This window comes from Gopherus evgoodei, chromosome 1 (genome assembly GCF_007399415.2).
Source record: "Gopherus evgoodei ecotype Sinaloan lineage chromosome 1, rGopEvg1_v1.p, whole genome shotgun sequence".
NCBI lineage: Eukaryota > Metazoa > Chordata > Testudines > Testudinidae > Gopherus > Gopherus evgoodei.
In genome coordinates, this window is record NC_044322.1 from 288,401,202 (window position 1) to 288,424,394 (window position 23,193).

The 23,193-nt window shown below is 38.0% G+C and overlaps 1 protein-coding gene across 4 annotated transcripts in view; it reads right to left on the reverse strand.

Annotated features, from left to right (window-relative positions):
- LRRIQ1 (leucine rich repeats and IQ motif containing 1) overlaps nt 1-23,193 on the reverse strand; it is a 175,157-nt gene that overhangs the window by 3,136 nt on the left and 148,828 nt on the right. For all 4 annotated transcript variants that reach the window (XM_030548608.1, XM_030548612.1, XM_030548609.1 and 1 more), the window contains one exon: nt 15,365-15,485. In XM_030548608.1, the coding sequence (XP_030404468.1) occupies nt 15,365-15,485 (121 nt within the window). The remainder of the gene's footprint in view (nt 1-15,364; nt 15,486-23,193) is intronic.

Sequence of the window (23,193 nt, forward strand, 5' to 3'; positions counted from 1 at the left end):
ACAGTTATCTAAGATGTCTATTACCAAGCAATTAAGCTAAGCAAGCATAACACAATTTTACAAGTGACTTTCTGTCAGTTATCAATAGAACCTGTTCTAATTTACCCTTTTTGGGTAGTCCATACATTATTTTCTACAGTTTTAATTAGCTGCATTAAAGGCGTTCATATAATCACAGAGATTAGAAATGAAAAAGGCCTATTATATCACCTCAGTCAAACAGGATTGTACACTGTTATATATGTGTTGTCTAATTTAGTTTTAAGTCCCAAGCAATGGCACCCTCGCTACTCCTTTTGGAGCTTATTCTACAGTCTAACAGTATCTCACAGCAAGACACTTCCCCTGATATTCAGTCTCCATAACTCTTTTAATTTTATTCCATTACTTCTAGTTATACTGTCATGCACTACACAAAATAACACTTCTTTCTTCTTGATATTTTAACCCTTCAAATATTTTTATGTATCCCTGATTTTTAGTTGTGGCTTAATCAAACAATACATATTTTTCTTATTTAATTTTTCCTCACAATTCTTTTCTGATACTACTTACAGTAGACCTAATTAATACTTTGTCAAAAATGACTGTGGCAGCTGTTGCCCCATGTACACTAGGGCTCTCAACATTGGGTGCTTTTGTTACCTTACCAATGGTAACAAATTTTTAGAAAATGTCACTTGTACAGACAGGACCTTTATTAGGGAGCAAGGGGTTGGAGTTAAGGTATATAATAATTAATGAAGTTTATTGTAAACTTTCAGGGCATTCTTTAACTGAAGACATAAAGCACTCACAGAAGATACCCGAAGCTGACAACAGCAGAGTGATAAATTCAATAATTTCTTTGGTGAAGTTTCAAATTAAGTGTAATAAAACAAAAATACTAAGAAGTTTCTTTCTCAACTGAAGGAGAGATTCTGAAGTTGGAAAACACAGTTGCTAAGAAAAAAAGGCTGGTTTGTTTATTTGTGAAAAAGAGGAAGTCATTGTTACATGTTTAGACTGAGGGAAAAAAAAGCTGGTGCTATTGTATGTGTGTGACAGTCTTTCTCCAGCATTTCTCTTAAAAGCTGTAGCAATACGAATGGGTAAAGGTGGTGACGCTAATTACGTTTTTCCTTTCCCTATCTTACACCTTTTTGTCCATAATTCACTGGAAGGGACCGTACTATGAAATATTATTCTCAAAATGGTAATGTAAGATTTTTTTCCAATTTGTTGCAAGATAACTGTTAATGTTTTACAAAATTATTGAGATATATGTTTCTATTTGGACAGAAGGGAACCATTTCTACTACAGCATGAACTGTTCTTGCCCCAAAGTCCCCAAACTTCAGTTTCAAATGTCCACACATTTACTTTGTATTTCTGATTGTAACTGATACATTTTTTTTTTGAAAAAAAGTGTTTTTTTTGGTAAATGAATGAATTTAATAATTTTTAGAGTTTGCAAACTGTGTTGACAACAAGTGGTGTTCCAACAGTCTGTGATTAACCTGGTGGGAAGAATGATAACCATATCTCAGACTTCAAAAAGTCTACACAGTTATACAATGTCACAGAGTAGGATTAATCTCTCAGTTTTTGGATGATTTTCCAGGTTTCCAGAAAATTCTATGTGATCAGATTCTCTGTTTCACTGAGTTTATATTTAGTGGAGCAAAGAAGGGGATTTGCAAGAGTGCCATTTGTGGCTCCCTGACTATCTAGCCATTCTCTACCTCCATAACTGACAAGACCCATCTATGAGGTGCAAAGGGTTACTCTTTAGGGGCTAAAAAAATTCAACTACTCTCTGAAGGGAAAGACTAACCAAACTACTATAAAATCCCAGGAGTTTAGGGAAGCTATAAGATAACCACACAAGACACATCACCTCTATGTGTGTCAGTTTCCCCAAATCTGTAAAATGGAATAATGATACTGACCTTTGTGAAGCACTTTGAGATCTATCGATGAAAAGCACTATATAAGAATTAGGCATTATTATTATTACTACTACTGACAGTCTTAGCAGAAAGGCTAAAGACTGAACGGATAGGGAGATTAAACAACCTTATCATACCTAAAGATTGTCCCTTGAACATAGAATTGAGTCAGATTGGCATAGGAGTATAGTGAAGCCTGTTCTTTTCTATATCTACTCTAGACTGATGCTGCAGGCTTTACACACAGAAAACCACCACTGGTTTACACATTAATGACTGGGCCTTGGGACTGTGTGATCTATGCCAGAAGCAGTCTGGGTAGTCAATGGATGAGTTCGCCTAGTAAGAAAACTACCCCAATTTTATCCAAGTCCTTTATGGAGTTGAATGTAGAAACAACCTGTGGGGAAGAAAAAAAAAGAGGAGCAAGCTGCAGGGCAGACACTGCAGAACTAGGAATTGTCTATAAACAAATGGACCCTGAAATAACTGTTTTGGTTGCAATTCAGTTAGATACTTTAGAGAAAGTTGTGCATGGACGCACTTATTTTGCATTAAGAGTGTCTTAGTTATACAAAATGAGCGTCCATAAACAGACTAGCACTGAAATAACAAAAGATGTCAATTAAAACCAATTTAGTTATTTTGTTGTCAATTGGTCTGTAATTTTAATTTAATCTGTCTCTTAATTCTACACTATCAAAATAGAAACCTGGACAAACTTTTCTTTGAGCAAAGCATTCCACTAAAGAGAGAACCATCTCCAGTGTTCCCAGTCCCATCTAGATCCAGGGGCACAATAGGAACTTACAAAATCAGCAACACCGTTTTGAATTGAGAGAGTATTCCTTACTTATATAGCACCACTTATTCCCAGAAATTCTGTACTGCAGTCTCTCGCTGAAATGAATGGGTAACTGAAATCCCAGCTTATGTTTCTTCTGTTTATTTATATTTTTTTCTTCTGATTTTTCTTTTCCTCCTCCTCCTCATTGGTATATGTGTTTGTAGTTGCTTGTTTCCTTCTGGCCACAGGAGGCCAAGCAGGAATATTATTTTAAAGTGTTTTTTAGAGTGGGGACAACGAAAGAATGGAGAGAGAGAGGAAGATGACTGATTGGAGCTTTGAGAGATAAAGCCAGAGATCCCTACTAAATAATACCTGGAACTTGTATACTGTTTTGTATTTTTCAAGGTGCTGTAGCAAATATTAATCTCAATGGGTTTAATTACATAAGTAAGAATTGCACGGTCAGGTATTTATTTATTGCAAAACTATTCTGTGGGCCTTCAGCTGTTATCATTGTGCCCTTTCTCAAAGTCAGACCCTACACATAAACAATAATTTGCAATCTTTCCAGGGTTAGTTATAACTTTTTATACTGATATTGCTAATGATATATAAAAGCTCCTATTATATGACAACACGAACAGATTTTACAACAGTATTGGATTCTGTAATAGCTTCTTTTCTCTAAAACAAAAACCATTGCTCTGAAATGAGTGGACAGTGGATTAGTATACAACTGAACAAACAAGTAATTTTTAGGAGAACTTTTGCTGGCAAAATAGCTGGAGGCATTTACATTAATCACTTGTTAAATATATGTAAATAAACAATTTTGACTAGTTATCATTTTACCTTCACTTCATTTTGTGTTCCGTACATTAATTTGTTTTAGGTCTTATCCAAAGCCCGCTGGAGTCAATGAAAAGACTCCCATCGACTTCAGTGGGCTTCAGATCAGGCCCTTGTGTTTTTGAAATGAATACACATAGTGACAAAATAAACTGTAACGCAAAACAACAGGATCGTACTGGCATTTGTCTGGCAACTACAAGAATACCCTTATTAATAAGTATGATTAGTATTACATTTAAATAGAATCAGACAAGTCTATTAAATAGAATAATTATACACTGACTGTGTTAAATTATAACAGTTAGCCAGGTGGGCATAAAATCGTGAACAATTCTTAAACAAGAAAAGTGACCTAACTCATACTATTCATACCTCTAAAATTGTGAAGCTGTTATTGAAAATGATTTGTTTATAGTAACACTGTGTGTTTTTGGCTATGTGATGCTCTAAGTCTCAAAGATATTTTCAGGTGCTTGTACGCACCAAATAATATTTTTGTTTAAATACGTGCTGAAAGCATCTCTTGAGTTTGGTTAGTGTGTTCATATTTTCAAGCAGTCACTTCTCTGAAGTTTAATCTGTTTTCTGCTAATGATTTGTTCTGGTCTTTTTTGGTTAAATCCTTGGTTCTTTAACAAATGTCAAGGTTTACATATGCTCTCTTTGGATAAGTAATGCAATATGTAAAATGCTTTGAATTAAACTCTTGGTATCTAGAAAAAAACCTTTGTTAAACAAGTTATGTTAGAAATTTCATGATGTATGCTAATACGTCATAGGATTTTCATCAATACACCTAACATGTTGTCTGGATATATAATTAATTTCAAAGTCCTTACCATATTGTATTGCTTAACAGCAAATACTGCAAAAGAAAGCATGGAGAGAAAAATTCAACATTTTAATGGAAGTGACCAGAACAAATCCTTAGCAGCAAAGCGTTTACATCAGTTTAAGCTCTGCGAATGACTTAGATTCAGCAGGTTTAGGGGTGAGCTAGATGCTACAATCTATCAGCATTTGTTTTGTAATATTGTTTCTTATATTCACATTGAAGTTACACTTGCCACTTCCCCTGAATGTTATTTGTACCATTTAAACTTTTTTTAATAAGTAGATAAAAATCAGGAGAGAAAATAAATAGAAAACGCTGAGGGTGAAATTCTGGTTCTTTTGAAATTAATGGGAGTTTTAGAGTAGGGTGAGGATTTTACCCCCAATGTATAACATATTTAGTATCTCAATAAACAAATATTGTGATCTTTCTTAGTTACACTGTTTCATACATTTTAAAACCAGTTTAAAATGACATTTTAATACTTTTAGTCTAATTTTCCATTTGATCAGTTTTCCCTGTATTATTATTTCACTCTTATTCTGTAGTAGCATCAAGAAGCCCCAACCACTTCTCAGCATCAAAAACACATCTGTTAAAAACAACTCTTCTTATCAGTTTTGTAATATAAATGACATTTTTAACAAGTGTACTATTTAGAAAGGGATGTGTAAAGATCAAACATGAGGGAAAAAATCTCACAGGATTTGGGGTATAACATCTTTCATGATAAAAGCAGCAAAGAGTCCTGTGGCACTTTATAGACTAACAGACGTATTGGAGCATGAGCTTTCGTGGATGAATATCTACTTCGTCTCATGCTCCAATACGTGTTAGTCTATAAGGTGCCACCAGACTCTTTGCTGCTTTTACAGATCCAGACTAACACGGCTACCCATCTGATCTTTCATGATATTCTTGTTGGTTAAATCCCAGTCCTGTAAACATTTAGGCAAGTGTTAAACTTTATGCATGGGTCTTCTTGACTTCATGTCAAGGACCTGCATATGCATTTATACGATTGGAGCGTGATTTTTGAATTTTATAAACAGGACAACTAATTTCAAATATTTTTTGTCACTTCAGCCCACGTTACAAATGTTTATGCACATGAGTGCCCTTACTGATCTCCGAAGGACTACTCAAATGCATAAAGATACTCAAATGTTTAAGTGTTTGTAGGATATGGGCCTTAAATTGCAACTATTTATTTATGGCATTTATATATAATGAAACAATGTTTTAAAAAGCCAATAATTCAGTTTCTCAATTTCCCTACAAATAACTGTAAAACACAGCATTTTGTAAATCACAGGTGGGACCGATATTAAGGTTGCTGGCACTTCCCATTACAAGACTATGTTTTCAGTTTCTTTGCCAAGCTTTACCTATTTTGGCTGAAATAAATTTTTCATGCCAGCTATCTGCCTCAGGCTGATTCTTTTTATTTTGGTGACCTTTTATATGAGAAGCTCTACAACATCCGTGCTATGGAGCAGGGGCTTCAATTTTAGCAAGGAGGCAGCCTGTATGTCAAGGATGTGTCTTTTACCATTCCCATGATCTGTTTGAATTTAGCCACGTTATAAGCCTTTCAAAAATCTGCATTCACATGTGATCAGTACAGACTTGCTAGAGCTTTGCAGATACATTCCAGAAGATTAGGCCCACACTGAGCGTCTCTGGTCTGGAGTTGCAGGGACTGAGTAGGACTTTCTCTACAACTGCTCCTGCAGGTTGGGCCAGGTCCAGGCATGGAATAGGAAACTGCTTGAATCAAATGCAAAGGGAACAAGAACTGGACTGTGTGTGTGGGAGGGAAGGAGGCAATATAATAGGACAGGGAGCCAGTGGTGGGGGGAGTTTGAGACTGGAAGTTGAGGGCATGAGGAGCTGGGAGGAGGGAACTGGCACTGAAATGGCAAGGAGACTGGGATTGAGAGTGGGAAAAAGACCCTATGGGACTGGTGGTGGGAGACTAAGACCTGGATAAGAAGCTCAGGATTGGAGCCTGAGACTGGCTAGATGAGGAGAGTGGGATGAGGACCAGGGCTGGTTTTAGGAAGTGTGGGGCCCAATTCGAACAGTTTCAATGGGGCCCTGGCAGGGATGACAAAAAAAACAACACATGTAAAAAAACATGTGGGGCTTGTACTTACAGGGCGGTGCTCCGAGTCTTTGGCGGCACTGAAGGACCTGCCACTGAAGTGCCGCCGAAAACCCGGACTGAGCGAAGGACCTGCCGCCAAAGTGCCACTGGAGACCCAGATCACCACAAGGTGAGTAAAAATTAAAAAGGCACCTCCAGCCGGGGAAGGGAGTCTCACTGAGTGTGGGGCCCTCTTAGGTGCGGGGCCCAATTCGGGGGAATTGGTGGAATAGGCCTAAAGCTGGCCTTGACTGGACAAGGAGCCACATATGAGGAAGAGACGGGATTGGGACAGGTTGGAGGCAAAGGAGCAGAAGTGGTCAAGCTTGGGGAAATAAGAAGAAAAGTCTGTGCCCATCAGAGCACACTCCTCTCCAGAGCCTGAAATGAAGCCCCAGATTCCTGTGTCCCACCATTCCCCTGAAATCAGAAAATATCAATAAAACCCACTGGCAAAGTGGGTGCTAATTCAGATAGAGTATGATGACAGGTTATTTTACTCAGTTAGCTCAAGTGGCAGAGGTCTGTGTGGTGGATCTAAAGGTTCTAGCCCTAATAATAACCCAAGTAGATGTCAATATATTACATGAAGGAATTTCTGTTTTTTCAGTTTGCTTATTTAAAAACCTAGAAAATTCTATACAAAAAACTACATTAAAACAACATGATTAATATTATAAAGTCAAGCACGCAAAATTAGGAAATATCAGAATTAAGGTTTGCCTTGCAATCTTAATTCATTTCCCCATGTACGCATGGACTATGATACAGTCTTCAATTACAAGCACAAGCACTACTTTTTCCAATCAGATTCCTGCCTCATTCAGTGAATATGATGGACCTGCTGTGAAGATAAATAAGTATTGTGTAGTAAAGGAGGCTTTTGTCTGTTGGACCCCAGTCCATTTGTTGTAGACGATGGAAGATGTGTAGTAAATGAGGCGGGACTGCAGTTTCATGGTCAAGACACTGAATGTTGCCCTGGAGAATTCCATTTTCTCTCTGACTCTGTCACTAAGTTACTATGTGATGCTAGGCAAGTCACTTAAATCAAACTTTTCAGAGGTGATCATTAGTTATGTGTTCCTCCTTTTCTGGGTGCCTGACTTCACACCCTGGAGTTTGAACTGCAAAGTGCTGAGCACTCACAGCTGCAACTGAAGTCAATGAGAGCTGTGCTTTGAATGTATATCGTGCTATATTATGCTACCTACTCTGAAAAAAACCAGGAGGTAAGTATCTCAAATTGTGTGCCAAAAATTAGTGGATACTTTTGACCTAAGTCTCTCTGCTTGAGTTCCCCATCTGTAAAGTGGGGATACCAACAACCTAGCACAGGGGTGTTGTGAAGATAATGTCTGGAAGCACTCAGATACTATAGCGGGGTTGTCATAAACAGATAGTTAAGGGTTAATGTCTCTTTTACCTGTAAAGATTTAACAAACAGGGAACCAAACACCTGACCAAGGGACCAATCAGGAGACAAGATACTTTCAAATCTTGGTGGAGGGAAGCCTTTGTTTGTGTTTTTTGGGTTTGGCTTTGTTCTCTCTGGGTCCTGGAAGGGACTAGATGGGCAACCAGTTTTCTTGCCAATCTCCCTGCTACAGTCTTTTATAGTGAGTATTTTAGTAAGAAAGGCGGTTATAGTCTTTTGATTGTTTCTGTATTTGCAAATGTGTATTTGGCTGGAAGTATTTTAAATTGTATTTCTGCTGGAGGAGGCTTTTTCTCCAGTTTCTAGAAGCTGACAGACCCTGTAATATTCCATCTTGAATTTACAGTGATTTTCTTTATTCTTTTTTTCTTTTATTAAAAATTTTGCTTTTAAGACCTGTCTGATTTTTCCCCTTGTTGAGGCTCAAGGGAATTGAGTCTGTAGTTAACAGGGAAGAAGGGAGGGGGAGAGTAAGGGGGGGACCCACCTGATTTCTCTGTGTTGTGATTCAAGGAGTTTGAATCACGGTGATCTCCTAGTGTACCCGGGGCGGGAAAGATCTGGGAGGAAGAAAGGAGAAGGGGAAATCCCTTTGTTTAGATTCACGGAGCTTGAACCTGTATATCTCTCCAGGAGCCCAGGGAGGGAACTCCTGGAAGGGAGGAGGGGGAAGGAAAATGATTTATTCCCCTTTGTTGTGAGACTCAAGGAATTTGGGTCTTGGGGGTCTCCAGGGAAGGTTTTGAGGGAGACCAGAGTTTATCAGGCACTCTACTCTAAGTCCTGATTGGTGGCAGCACCACAGGATCTAAACTGGTAATTAAGCTTAGGGGAATTCATGCTAGTACCCATATTTTGGACGCTAAGGTTCAGAATTGGGAATTATACTATGACAGGGGTGCCCAAACTTACTGACCCTCCGAATCACATACGATAATCTTCAGAAGTTTGAGAGCCAGGCACACCTTCCAGGGCTTGGGGTTCTGCCCTGTGGAAGGGTGGTGGGTCTAGGGGCTTTAGCCCCACAGGAGATGCCTGCCTAGGCTTGGGGCTTCTGCAAGAGTGGGGCTGAAGCCCCGAGTTCTGGCAGGCACCTCCCATGGGGCTGAAGCCCTGAGCTCTCCCCTAAGTCTGGTAGGCAGAGAATGGGAGACATAGCGGGGGCCCTGCAAGCTGCACTTTAACTGTAAAAGAGTCGCATGAGTTTGGCCACCCTTGTACTATAGCAATGAGTGCCACAGAAAAGCCCATATGGAAAATAATCATTCTCTCTTCAGAGCAGGGTTTGAATAGTGTGCAATAAATAAGGCCTAGGCCACACATTGAACAATAAAGATAAAACAAAATATTGTATAGCTGCCTATTAAATGAGCACTATCCATTCTGTGCAAAGGGATCTTGTTAGAAAAAAATACACTATGTAATCATTTAACTAGACTCTCATAATGAATATGCACAAGGGAGTCAAATTAAGGTTGCACAGGCACCTTAATTCTGGCCTTTCCTAACTGTTGAGTGTTTGACTTTTTAACCTTAATAATGTTCTTTTAATGTAGTTTGTGTGTGTAATTATAGATTTATGTCTGTCTCTCTATCTGTTACATTATATATATAGGCCTCGGAGGTGAAAACAATATTTATGTATGCATTATTTCTAGGGCTTTCCCAACAAAATATGTATTCTAAAAACAGATTAAGCACTTTATTAAAGGGATGCAATAAATAGGCTTTATTATTATGGTGTTAATGAATTATGGGTGAAATCCTGGTCCCACCGAAGTTAATGGGAGTTTTGCCACTGACTTCAGTGGAATCAAGATTTGACCCAGAAGTCCAGCTTTTCACTCTGTCCCATTATTACTTGCGATTCGCTACTAAAATCAAACCTAAGGTGCTTATCTTGTAAGTGGCTGCATGTGGGAGGATCCCTGCACCTGCACATTGAAGGCAATAGGGCTCCATGAGGACATATAAGATTCTACCCATGCTGAATCACTTCACTTGTAGGCTTGAGGCCATGGTTCTGGAAGTAGGGGTGCAGGGCTGCTGCTGCATGCACTGGCTTGAAGTGCTTTCCATCATATACAGGGTTTACAGTTTGGTTCAATGGCTCTCAGCACCTCCACTATACAAATTGTTCCAGAACCCCTGCATAAGTCTAAAGAAAATTTTTGAAAAGAAATCCCATGTCATTTCCATGAATCTGTAATTCATTGTGCCATATTATTTTATGATGCACTGTCAAATTTTAAATAATATAACTTGAGAGTAATACTGCACTTTTGTCATTTAATATATCCAGAAAAAAGTTAGAGAAAATAAAGAAACTGTCAAAGCTGATAGACCTACAGTCTGACCAACCAACTTTGCTTTGTTTTAATGATAAGTACATCACTTGCCTCACATGTCTGGCCATGTGTTTATTTTTGCTAAGAAAGGCCTTGATCATACAAATTGATTTGCACTGTTACAGAGCTCCATTGACTTTAAATGGGGTTCTCGGTGATGCCTGGATATGCCTGGATGGATCCATTTGTAGGACTTCCCCTGTCTTGACACGGAGTTCCAAGCAGTTTAGCTAACTCTTAAATGAGCAGGAAATATATAATTAGTATTGACTTGCTCCTTTTCTCACATATTACTCTTGGTAGTTAATAAAATAATACTACCAAGTTTTCATAAGTAGCTATCAATACATTTTACATATTTGGTCAGTATTATTATCCCCATTTTACATATGCAGAGACTGAGGTATAGAGAAGGGAAGTGACTTGCCCAAGTCACCTAGCAGGTAGTGACAGAGTCCCACTCCAATACTTTTCTCAGTAGACCACAGTTTCTCCCAAGTAGCTATAATATAGGCCAGTGATACAATTCACTTGCTATACACAGAAAATCACTTTTCTCTTTCTCTCAGATTTTGTGCAAACAAGTTCTATTCTGTTGTGTTTCCTCACACATTGTGCTTTAAAAATAACTTAATAAACTCAGTAATAGCTACAGTAACACTATGTAACTTCTGTTAGTAGCTGATATTGTTTTATTCTTAATTATATATTGAACAAAAAGTATCAATATTATATCCCTCACAGTTGAAAAAGTACATATTTGGAAAGTCTGTATTTTGATAACAGCTGAAAGGACAATACAGTCCTAAATATACAGAGATGTTATACATTTAAATAAGTAATTATTACTATGATGTGCTCTCCACCTTAAAGTTATATTTAAAATTTTCAGACTTTTCAATAGTATCCATGCCATTCTACTAGGTATTACAACCTTTATCAAGATTTCAAGCATGTCAGAATCGTAGAACATTTCCCAGTCACCTCACACGTAAAGTTTGTACAGCAGTCTGTTCTCCCATCATGTCTTCTGTTTGATGGAATGCAGGTCTGCCAAAATATATGGACACCTCACCCAGCTATAAGCCTACAGAAGGTATCCACCTTACTCCTAATTATGGTGGCAGTAGTTGTGATTCCAGAGATAAGGCAGGGTTCGATTTAATGTAAGGCCGGGGCTAAAAGACCTTATTTTATATGACTAAAACACTGTATCTTCTCCAAATTTACAGCACTTAATCTGTGAGTGAAGAGTGAATTTTTTGTCTATTTTAAGTAAGTTGTTAAGCAGTTAAAATTAATTAAAAATGATCCCTTAAAAATTTCTTTATAAAATTACATTGAGTTTCAGAAGCTTTCAGGCCTCTCCAATGGCTTGTTACTAATCCTTTAAACTCTCCATACAGTCAAAACAAGAAAAACTGGAAAAACACACATTTGAAAAAGTTTGTAATTAAGTAACTTCACTAATGACTGTTGTCTGACATTTATTACAATCAGGGCCAATTCAATGGTTCATGTCATTCTTTAGTGCCACTGTGATATCACAGACAACTCAATCATTCATCATCATTCCTCACTCATTAATTTGCATGCTGTAGTTCTACTGGCTAGAATAAATCAATTAAGTAAGGGCAGCTGTACCCAATGCTGCCTCCTCTGAGGGTCCAGAGCATTGATGCTCCTGTACTTCTCCAGCTGGTTGAGCAGACAAAAGCTAGGATGCTCGAAATTAAGGTTTCCATGGTAACTTTGCCTTTTGTGCATTTTATTACTATTAATAAACATTTTTATACTGTTGTAAGTGTATATATCTCTTTAAAGATACAAGGTCAAATATGGAGATCCCTGGTCTATTTTTTACTGAGGCATATTGTCACTGGAGTCAATGGCAGTTAGCTAGGTATAGAATCAGTAAAATATGAGTAAAGACTTTGGGATTTAGCTCAGAAATAAAATATTTCCTGCTCCATGAGTTTATAGACTGCTAGCAGCAAAATAAAGGTAAAGATGATAGAGAAGACTAAATTTCTGGAATGACTGTCTGGAGATTACTGTTTATTTAATTCGTTAATTTAACTAGAGGTTTTTTTTGTAGTCTTATTACTGTAGTATACAAATGCTTCATTAACCATGATGAACTTAATTTCACAACATATTGATGTAGCAGAGCAGTAATCGAGGTGGGAGGTGACCAGGGAGTGGATAGAGGTTTAGCAGTGGAGATGGTAAATCAAGGGTAGATTCTGAAAAGAACGATAAGGAAGAAGTGCCAGGATTTAGTCATCTGATTAAGGCAAGCTTCCTTGCCTGAGAAGTGATGCTTTCCTAAATCAGCGACTCAGCAAGAGACTAGTATGTGGGGAGGAGGAGAGGTAAGAATTAAAAGTGGGATACTGAAAAGCACCTGTGTGATTTAAGAGCACAAGTCCCACTGATTTTCAATTCTAAATCATGCATATCTGTATGGGAATCCCATTCTAAAAGATAACAAAATTACAGGCCTCAGAAACAAGGAAGAGAATGGAGATAAAGGATGAGAAGGCCAGTGATTAGGAGAAAAAAAGGATATGTTCAAATTAGGAAAAATGGAGATGGTGGCTGGACATCGCAGAAGAGATGTCAGAGAGACAACTAAAAGTGCAAGACTGGTTGGAGTGGGGAGAGGTCTGGAGTAGAGGCAGATTTAGGGATAATTAGCATTGGAAGTCAAAACCACAAGAGGAGTCATGGTGACAGAATGAAGGAGGAGGAGACTGAAAACAGGTCACTGTGATCAGGTCTTGCACTATATGACCACAAACTGGGCATTGGTGTAAGTATTTTAGTTTATCCTTCCAATTTGTCAAAGCTGTACTATATTCTAATTCTCTTTAAAAAATCCAATCCACAATTTTGCATTACCTAAGCATCTAGAATGTTAATGGTCTTACATAAAAATGATCTACAAGCTTGGTTACTGTCCTATTTACTACAAAGTTCCTGACATTAATTAAAATATTAATTAGTACTGGACTCATACCTGAACTTTGCATGACTCTATTTGACAATAAACCACTAATAATCACTGCTAAAGGTACACAGACTAATTAAGACAATTAAGAAGATATAGTGGCTACTTATTCACCCTGCCTCTTTATACAATTACAAAGGGATAGGAAATGATACTGAAAGGCTGAACATTTAATAATCATAAACATTTTGTTTTTAATACCATACTCCATTTTGCTTTTAGAATTCTCTGCCACAAGATGTCACTGAGGTCAACACCTTCACAAAATTCAAAATGGACTGAACATTTATGTGGATGATGAGAACACTCGGAGTTATAATAGCAATGATTAAAAAAAAACCAAAAAAATTATCAGCCATGAGTTTTCAAAGGGATATCAACCCTCATGTTTCAGAGCACAAGTCAATCTCTAACTAATGGGGTTGTAATGAAATTTTTCCTGGGGGTAGGCTATCCAAAAACTCACTACTTCAAAGTTTCCTGAACCTTCTTGTGAAGCAGCTAATACTGGCCAGTGGCAGAGACAGGATACTAAAATAAAAAGACCACTTGTCCGATCCAATATGGCAATTCTTATATTCCTATTCTTTATGTTGATGTTTTAGCTTGTTGTATATCCAATTTGCAGTGGCTCCATTTAATCCACAGCACAATTTTCTTTATGAGTATATTCTGTGGAACCATATCAGATGGATTAGTAAAGTTGAGACATACTGTTCCACTGCATTTCCCTTATCCACCCCCTGCCTGGGAGAGTACAGGGTAGAAAGAGAGTCATTGAGTTTCCTTGACCAGGAAAGGGAGGGGTGGGGAGAGAACAGTTCAGAACTTGAGTTTACTTCTCCAGTGGGAACTTTGCCAACAGTCTCATTTTGGCTATCACTGTCTCAGATTTTAGTTCTGAGTTCTAGATCTCATTTAACTGCATCTCTGTCTTGAGGATACAGAGCTGCTTGGGTTGCTCTACATGCTGAAGGGGCTGCTCCTCACAGTTCTCATTGATCCTAGTCAGAGCTCCTTTTCTTTGTCCTGCACTGCAGAGGCATAATGGGAGCACCAGCTACCTGCCCCACCCCACCCCTTCCAGGAGAAGGAAAAGGAAATATGAAAACATGGTGTGGGAAAGAAAGAAAGAAAGAGGGGATATAAGAGAGAAAGAGACAATAAAAAGAAGAGAAAGATGGCTCACTGAAGCATGATGGCAAGATGTGAGGGGCTGTGATGTGTAGCAGGAGTAGGTGGGGTGGAGGGGCATAGCGAAAGGTAGGAAAGACAAGTTGAGAGAGACAGATTATACAACAGATTTCCCAATTTTCCTCAATTAGTTTTACTATGCAAAGCAAAACTTGAAGCTTAAAAAGTTAAGCTTTTTATGATTTTTAATAATTATTAGAACATTTATTTTCAGTGCTGATTCTCTTGTTTATTTCTATGAAATTTAAACGGTGATAAAGTTTCCCCAGAACTTTGAAAATACCATCTGCTATTAGAGTCCAGCAGTCATCACTACTTCCATCCCAATTTAATAACTGAATTCATGGCAATATGTGCCTTGATTGGGATATATGTACTGGCATTTCGTGGTTATATAAATCAACTTTCCCTAAATATTTTAATGAACTTTTATAGAGGAAAGACAAGAAATCAATTCTTTAAAAGTACAAATTTTTTCTTTCATAATTAAAGAGTTAGACAAAAATATGTTTTTAGGAAATGAATGATCAAAAGATTTGGTATGGCTTACAGGAGAATCACATTTCAATTATCTAAAAGACAAAAATCTAATGATGTTAATTTTTTGAAGTGATTTAGAAGGTATACACACACAGATAGAGAGAGAGAGAGATGTAAAACATAAAGGGAAAGTTTCAGGTAAGAAAGAATCAAATATACATGTTACTAGACATTCCAATGGCTGGCATCCTATCCCATCTATATGAGAATGCAGTTAGACAGGCAATTCCATCAACTTATTTTAAAGTCAATATTGAAAGAAACCACAACTTACTTGAAGATCCTGCTGAGTTTCTGCGTGGCTGATTATTTTTTTCTCTGTTCTGAGTCAAAGCACTTCCACTGATCATGGAAATAAGGTCTAAATCCGTGTCTTCTCTGCTTACAGGGCTTGCCTGGGAGCAATGGGAGAGAACGTACACAATCATGAAACAAAACATGACATTTTCTGAATGCAGCTCACGTTACCTCAAATAAATAAACAGACTCTGTCAAACAACCTTCTTCAAAATGATACCACAGTCCTTTATTGCTGCCTTGGCTGAACAAATGCACTATGTCAAAGCATTTTTGTAAATAAGAGCCGATCTTAAAATTGTGGTTTGTGATCTGAGTCAGTACACAACAAAAGAAAACTTTTCAGTACAGTAATTTTGAAGAAAATCAATCTCGCAGACAGCTGATGAAACCTTAAACAGCTTAAGATCATTTACTGACCGGTCTATAATTTAAGTCATAGCTGAATGCCAGAAATGTCATATCAAATTATTTTCTGCAATAGTTATGTTTTATCCAGGGCAAGTATCAATTCTATCAATCAAGCATGCAGTAAGTAATTTCATCTTTTAGCGGTTTGCTACTTAACCATGGCCATCAAAGAGCATTTAAATTATACTCCGAGTATTATATTAATTATAATCTGGCATGCAATGGTGGTACATGTTGGTGATGGACATGATATATGAACCGAAATACAATAACATAAAATTGAAATGTTCTCTCATTCTAACACTGGGTTCTTGATCTTGGGGGCTCATAAAGCATGAGATAGAAACAGTGACCTGGAAGATACCATACTCCATAGATGATACTCTTAGGAGCTTGAACCTAGATGTACCTAATGAGAATTCCCTTATCTAGAAGATCTGAGATATTAATCCAAGCAGGGGATATCCTGCAACACCCTTGCTTAGGAACCTAGCAGTCCACTGTGCTTTTATGGTCAGTTCTCTTTCTAGTAGGGAGTGATATTTCTAAAACAAAAGCAGATTAACAATATACATATATTCAAATGTCCGAGTCTCCATTCTGGTGGGGAGTAGTAAGCTGTCAAAATGCATCTCCTCAATGAAAACAATGATAGGAAAGTAATTATTTCTTCTCTGAAGATACCCATTTTGATAGATTTCCATTGTGGGAGAATAAACTGCACCAGATATGTCAAAGAAAAAAAGCTGTAACAGGAAGTGTGTGACAATAAACATAGTCAACATACATCTTGAACAGTAGCAATTTTATTCTACATTATTACTATATAAAAACACACGTGGTCACACACATACATATGTATGTACACATTTTGGGCTCAATTGTGACATTATGTGTCAGCTTGTAGGGATCCTCAGTAGGAACTTCAACTTATTGTGCTTCAATGCAAAGAGAGAAAGGTCACTGTACCATCCTTGGTGCTATCAGACCCAAGTCAGAAAACCTACTGCTTCAGATCCTGCCTTCTCCTTCTGTGGAGTCTAGCAACTATGGTGATGCTAGATAGACTTCAATAGTTTTTGCATTCAAAACAGCACAAGAAAATAAGATTGCTCACAGCCTTTGTGATGACTTTCTGAGAAATGAAGTCTGCTCCAGATAAAAATTAAGGGGCTGTTTTCACATTGATCTGGTGAAGAAGGGCTTCACTGCACCAGATGTGAGTAAAGGAATTATATGAAAAGGGATATTGACTAATGAAGGTGAAACACCATCACCAACTTTGGAAGGAAGTCAGGCTGTGTTGGGAGCACCATCTTGTCCTTGAAAAAAACATTGTGTAAGATGGAGGTTTTAAAGACAACCTGCAAAGGAAACGAAAAAGGTCTGTGTCCTTTTTAGCTTGTTTACAATATATAAATAGGGCCTAAAATGCTATTTCAAAACAATGGTATTGTTAAATAAAATTTGGGTTTTAAGCAGATTCTATGGCTAAGAGGAAAATTAGGAGACTTCTGATATGACAAGTACCAAAGAAATAAAACCACCATTAGGAGAAAAGTAATAGTATCTTATGTCAGAGAGACATAAAAGAGACAATAGTCATTGACAAGAGAGCAACCTGTAAGTATTAAATTCCTGACTTGAAGTGGACAGGTAAAAGATATCATAGTGAAAAAATGCCCATTGTAATCTCCATTCAAATTGCAACTAAATTCTGACAGGTATCAATGATCTGAAAAGGAAATTTCAGAAGCAGAGTAAAACGATTTAGAAAAGAGAAAGAAAATGAATCCACCTCCACGTTAACAGAGTGAGAGCAAGAGAAATGGAATGAAATGGAATAAACCTGGCATTCACTCATTCTCTGAGACTCTGAGTGATTGGTTTTATTTTATGAGTATTAGGCTTTTTCATATCCTCACACCTCAATCTCCTTCTGTCAAATGAAAGCTGCTGTTTTGCGGGATTTGTAGACTGTCTGCACCACATTGCCTTTGTGACCTTTAGCACTGCCAGGTAAAAGAGGATTTACTTAAAGATGTAACTGGGGAGAAACATTAAAATACATTTCCCCCCTCTGTCTCTGCAGTGCTTTAGGATTTTCTCCTTATCTGTGAAGTTGTGGAGTCACAGTATAACACCTCCTGTTCTTGGAGCTCCAGGAGATGAGGAATTAATGAGCAGTGAGTGGAATCAAAGTTACATTTCCATTCCAGATTTAAAACTTCTGAGAACCCCATGTTAGAGAAGATTGTGGGATCAAGGCTTGGGCTCCTCAACCCACAATGCACAAATTGTTCCCTTTACTTTTGTTTTATCACTCTTCCAGACACCTTCCCCATTATTGCAATTTCTAGCTGGAGCTGTTATAAAGTCCAAAGTGCAACCTCTCATCCTCTAGGGCAGAGGTGGGCAATGTAAGGGAGGTTTTAAAGACAACCTGCAAAGGAAACGAAAAAGGTCTGTGTCCTTTTTAGCTTGTTTACAATATATAAATAGGGCCTAAAATGCTATTTCAAAACAATGGTATTGTTAATGTTTTGGAGGGGATGTAAGGTGCAGGCTCTGGCTGGGAGGCCCTTATCACAGGCAGCTTCCAGCTGGTGGTGTAGTAGGGCACTCAGGCAGGCTGCCTGCATGCTATGGGCCCCATATTGCTCCGGAAACAGCTGACTGCTGGCACCGTGGCACTTCTCTGTCTGTCCGTTGTGGGGGAGAGGAGCAGCGGGTCTCTGTGCACTGCCTATGCCAGTAAGCACTGCCCCCGCAGCTCCTACTGGCTGAAACCGACCAATGGGAGCTGTGAGGATGGAGCTGGCATGGGGGCAGCACGCGGAGCTGCCTTCCCCCAACCAGGGGAGCGCAGACACATGCCAGTAGCAGCTGTCTGCTTCTGACAGCAGCCTGAGGCCATGTCAGGTAGACAGCCTGATTGAGCACCCTGGTGTGCCGTGGGACTTTTAGCAGCCCGGAGTTTGTGAGGGGGCAGCTAAAGAGCCTGGCAGGCCAGGCGGAAATGTTAGACAGGCCGTATTTTGCCCACCCCTGCTCTAGGGTAATGATACTTGTCTGTCCTCTTCAGCTGCTCAATGCATTCGTTGACCTTTCATAGCATCTACTCCACAGACAAAAAATTGCAGTAATTTTAGGGCTCAGGGAAGAGGAAACATTATTTTAGGATCAGGAATTTGAATTACTGTATAATACGTTCCTGCTACCGTTACAAATTCCTGAATGTTAGTAGGATAAATTTCCTCTGTTAACTCTTCTTAGAGGTTTTGCTTAGCAGTAGCAGCTTCGGAACATTTCTCTATCATTTTCACGCTGCCAGTCAGATTTTCTCATCCTTGAAAGACAGTACTGGCTTTATTTTGCCTAATAATTCCCCTTTTAGTCTGTCACTTGATTCAAATACAAATTGCTTTAAGAAAAGAGGACATGAGGTAGGATGTGAGCTATGAAACAATTTGCTCCATGTTAGGTTCCATCTCCAGTCAGAAGTTGCACAGAAAGAAAGGGATAAAGGAGAGAGGGGAAAAAAATAGCTGTGAAGGCTCTTATATTCTCTGTATCTGGTCCTGAATCTGTCACTAGTGTGAGGAAGGAGTAATAACCAGAGGAATACAAACCCTGTCCTATTTTTGCTGCCTCTGCAGAAGAAGTAGGATGGAGAGGAACAAAGAAGTCTCTAGGGATACCATGCCCTGCTTTTTTCGTGGGAACATTTTCTCTTTTGCCTGCATTTCCCTTCCTTTTTCATTATGAGAACTGCTAAATGTTATTTTTTAGCCTTTAAGAGAATTATATTATAAACATATTAGGAACATATTCAAATTTCAACAATCAAAATACAATAAAGTTAATGTACATATTTTGAAACTACATTCTACATTCATCTGTGTATACAAATCTGATTATTAATTCATTATCTATGTATATATACTGTTTCTGGTACTGGAGAGCCATATTATTACATTTCTTTTTTATGATCATCCACTGCATTATCCTCTGAACAACGTTTATGCAAGGCAGCTTTGTAATTATGTGGCACAAGTTGTGACAATCACACTGCATTGTCAGGCATGCGGGAACACCTCAAGATCTTTTCCGTTCTTGCGTGGGATTGCACAGCTATTTTGTGGATAAAACTGCTTATTATATATTGCTAATCTCTAGCTTTGTGTATATACGTTTATGAACAATTACATAATGTGCATCCATATATAATATCATTGGAATAAGAACCATTTCAGATTGGAGTTAATTATTGTTTTAGCCCCTTTCTAAAACTAATCATAGCTACTGCTCACAAAAGCCACAGAAAGGCAACCTAGTTTATGAAAGCAATCTTTAACCGAATCCAAATAACAGATCATGTACAGAAGAGAAATACTAAACAAACCCGACACTTATTAAAGCCATATCAAGAAAACAGCAATCAGAAATTTTTCAGGTGGAATTTTGTATTCTCCAAGTAAATAAATTGGAGAGAATATAATAAAATAATTACTGAACCATATTTCAAGTGGACCTCAGCTTTGTGCACCCTTTGAGGAGAAGACTGTGTCATCTTCTGTATTTGGAAAATGCCCCGTACATTTTAGACATGACCTCAATAAAAACAACCACCACCACTACAACTTGATATTTTTTTACTCAGCTTTTTCATGCTATCATTTGTGCACACAAATGACAACATTCAAAAATAAGATGCTGTGAGCCTCTCAGGCTACGTCTACACAGGGGTACAAAACCCAGGTCAGCTGACTCAGGTTTGCGGGTCTCAGGGGGTTAAAAATCACTGTGTAGATGGCATGGCTCAGAGTGGAGCCCAAGCTAGGCCCCAGAGCTCAGGCTCCAGCCCAAGCCCAAACGTCTAGACCAGTGGTTTTCAAAGGCAGTCCGCCGCTTGTTCAGGGAAAGCCCCTGGCAGGCCAGTCTGATATACAGCACAGAGTCAGGAGAGAGTTTTTAACCCACATTGTTATCCACCTGCTTTTCAGTTAATCCACGGACTAGAAAGACATCTGGCATAATTCAGACAGTCCTGAGAGGATAAGTAATGGATGATGGTGCTACTGGATATGGCCTGCCCCCACATGACACTCCAATGTACCACTTCTAACCCTACTCTCCAGGGCTTGTGAAGGGATCCTTGATGGGGGGGCTTGTGGCTGCCTTCTGAATTCCTGTGCCTGGGTGAATCTGAGGCTTTTAGCGCCTCTTCATGTAGCTCTAGCCCTTTTTCCCAGTGGAAAGGAACAAAAGTAGGGATAAGCTCTCATCCTCAATTTTCATTCATGTATCATTTGTGCATGATTTGCACGTGAAGATGGGAGTATGGCCTGGTAAATTATGAGCCATATTCTGAGTTGGGAGTAGTTCAGCATACCCCCATAGATTTCAATGGAATTATGCCACTTTATGCCAGTTGAGGATCTGTACCTGTATTTTCTTCATACATAAGTGAGAGTGTAAGTAGTACACAAGTGGCAGTGAGAGTCCAATTGTAGAACACATCTTAAAAAAACTGTCGCATTAACAGTCTGGATAAGGAAAAAAAATCAATAAACTATTTATATTCAATAACCTTAGTTTTGAGTAATATTGTAACACAATTTAATCCCTTCACATACATGGTTTTTGTAAAGGGAAATAATTCCTCAGTAAATCTACTGGAATTTTCTGAGGAGGTCAACAAGCATCTGGACAAGGGGGATCCAGTGGATGTAGTGTACTTAGATTTTCAGAAAGTCTTTCACAAGGTCCCTCACCAAAGGCTTGTAAGCAAAGTAAGCTGTTATGGCATAAGAAGGAAGGTCCACTCATGGATCAGTAACTGGTTAAAAGACAAAAGAAAAGGAGTACTTGTGGCACCTAGAGACTAACAAATTTATTTCAGCATAAGCTTTCGTGGGCTACAGCTCACTTCTTTGGATGCACAGAATGGAACACACAGACAGAAGATGTGTGTCTGTGTGTTCCATTCTATGCATCCAAAGAAGTGAGCTGTAGCTCACGAAAGCTTACGTTGAAATAAATTTGTTAGTCTCTAAGGTGCCACAAGTACTCTTGTTCTTTTTGCAGATACAGACTAACATGGCTGCTACTCTGAAACCTGGTTAAAAGATAGGAGGCAAAGGGTAGGAATAAAGGGTCAGTTTTCAGAATGGAGACAGGTGAATAGTGGTGTCCCCCTAAGGGTGGACAAGTACTATTAAAATATTCACAAATGAACTGGAAAAAAAGGGGTAAACAATGAGGTGGTAAAATTTGCGGATAACTATCTTGAGTGGTTTTGTAAGTCCAAAGCAGACTATGAAGAGCTACAAAGGGATCTCACAAAACTGGCAATAAAATGGCTGGTGAAATTCAATGTTGATAAATGCAAAATAATGCACCTTGGAAAACATAATCTCAACAATACATATAAAATGATGAGGTCTAAACTAGCTGTTGCTACTCAAGATCTTTGGTCTGTCCCAGTATGGCCATTCTTATGTTCTCTATCTTGCCATTTTTATTAATGATCAGAATAACTTCCAAGGATTTTTTTTTGGGGAGTGGAACTTCAGTAATCTAGCATGTTTTGAATAAGGACAAAGAATATCTATAAAAAGTCAACACAAATGTACTGGCATATTTTACAAATACCTACACATATTATTTACACCTACACATGTTCTAAAGTGAAATACCTTTCTTTACTCATTGCCTGATGAAATTAAAGGCAGAAAACTATTTAGCATTCTGTTAAAATCATTTTTGTGATTCTTTGTTTTTCATTGTGCCACCAGATAGATACGGACACACATACACATAAATAAGGATTCCAATAAATATTAAATATCACACTGAATATCTTCAAATAGAAATAGTGAAAGTATCATGCTGAAAATTCGGTGTTAAGTCATGCTAAATATTACCTTGTGCTTTGCATTAACAAATTCAGTAATTTTTTCCCCACATGCAATTGCATCATCAAGGATATTTGCTAGAGTAGCACTAAGTTTTTAAATCACATTTGATTTAAGCACAGCTACAGAACACAGGCACTATTAAACTGCTCAAAACCGTTATCTGGATGCTGAGACTTTTCCGCTAAGACATATTTGAATTTAACCTGCATCATCAGTTTACAAAAAACAAACAAAATCCCAGAATAATGCATTACAGAAAATACTTCAGAATATTTTTAAATCTCAATTGAAAAGGAAGAAAAAAAATGGGGGAATGAATTTTAAGATTTAAAATTGGATTTTTATTGCTTATAGAATAGAAATTTTATGAATAAATATAATTTTATGGATTGTGTGATAATCATTACATTTTATTAATGTTGACTTACCACCTTTTAGTAAACAATACTCTGAACACACTGGAGTAGTTTAC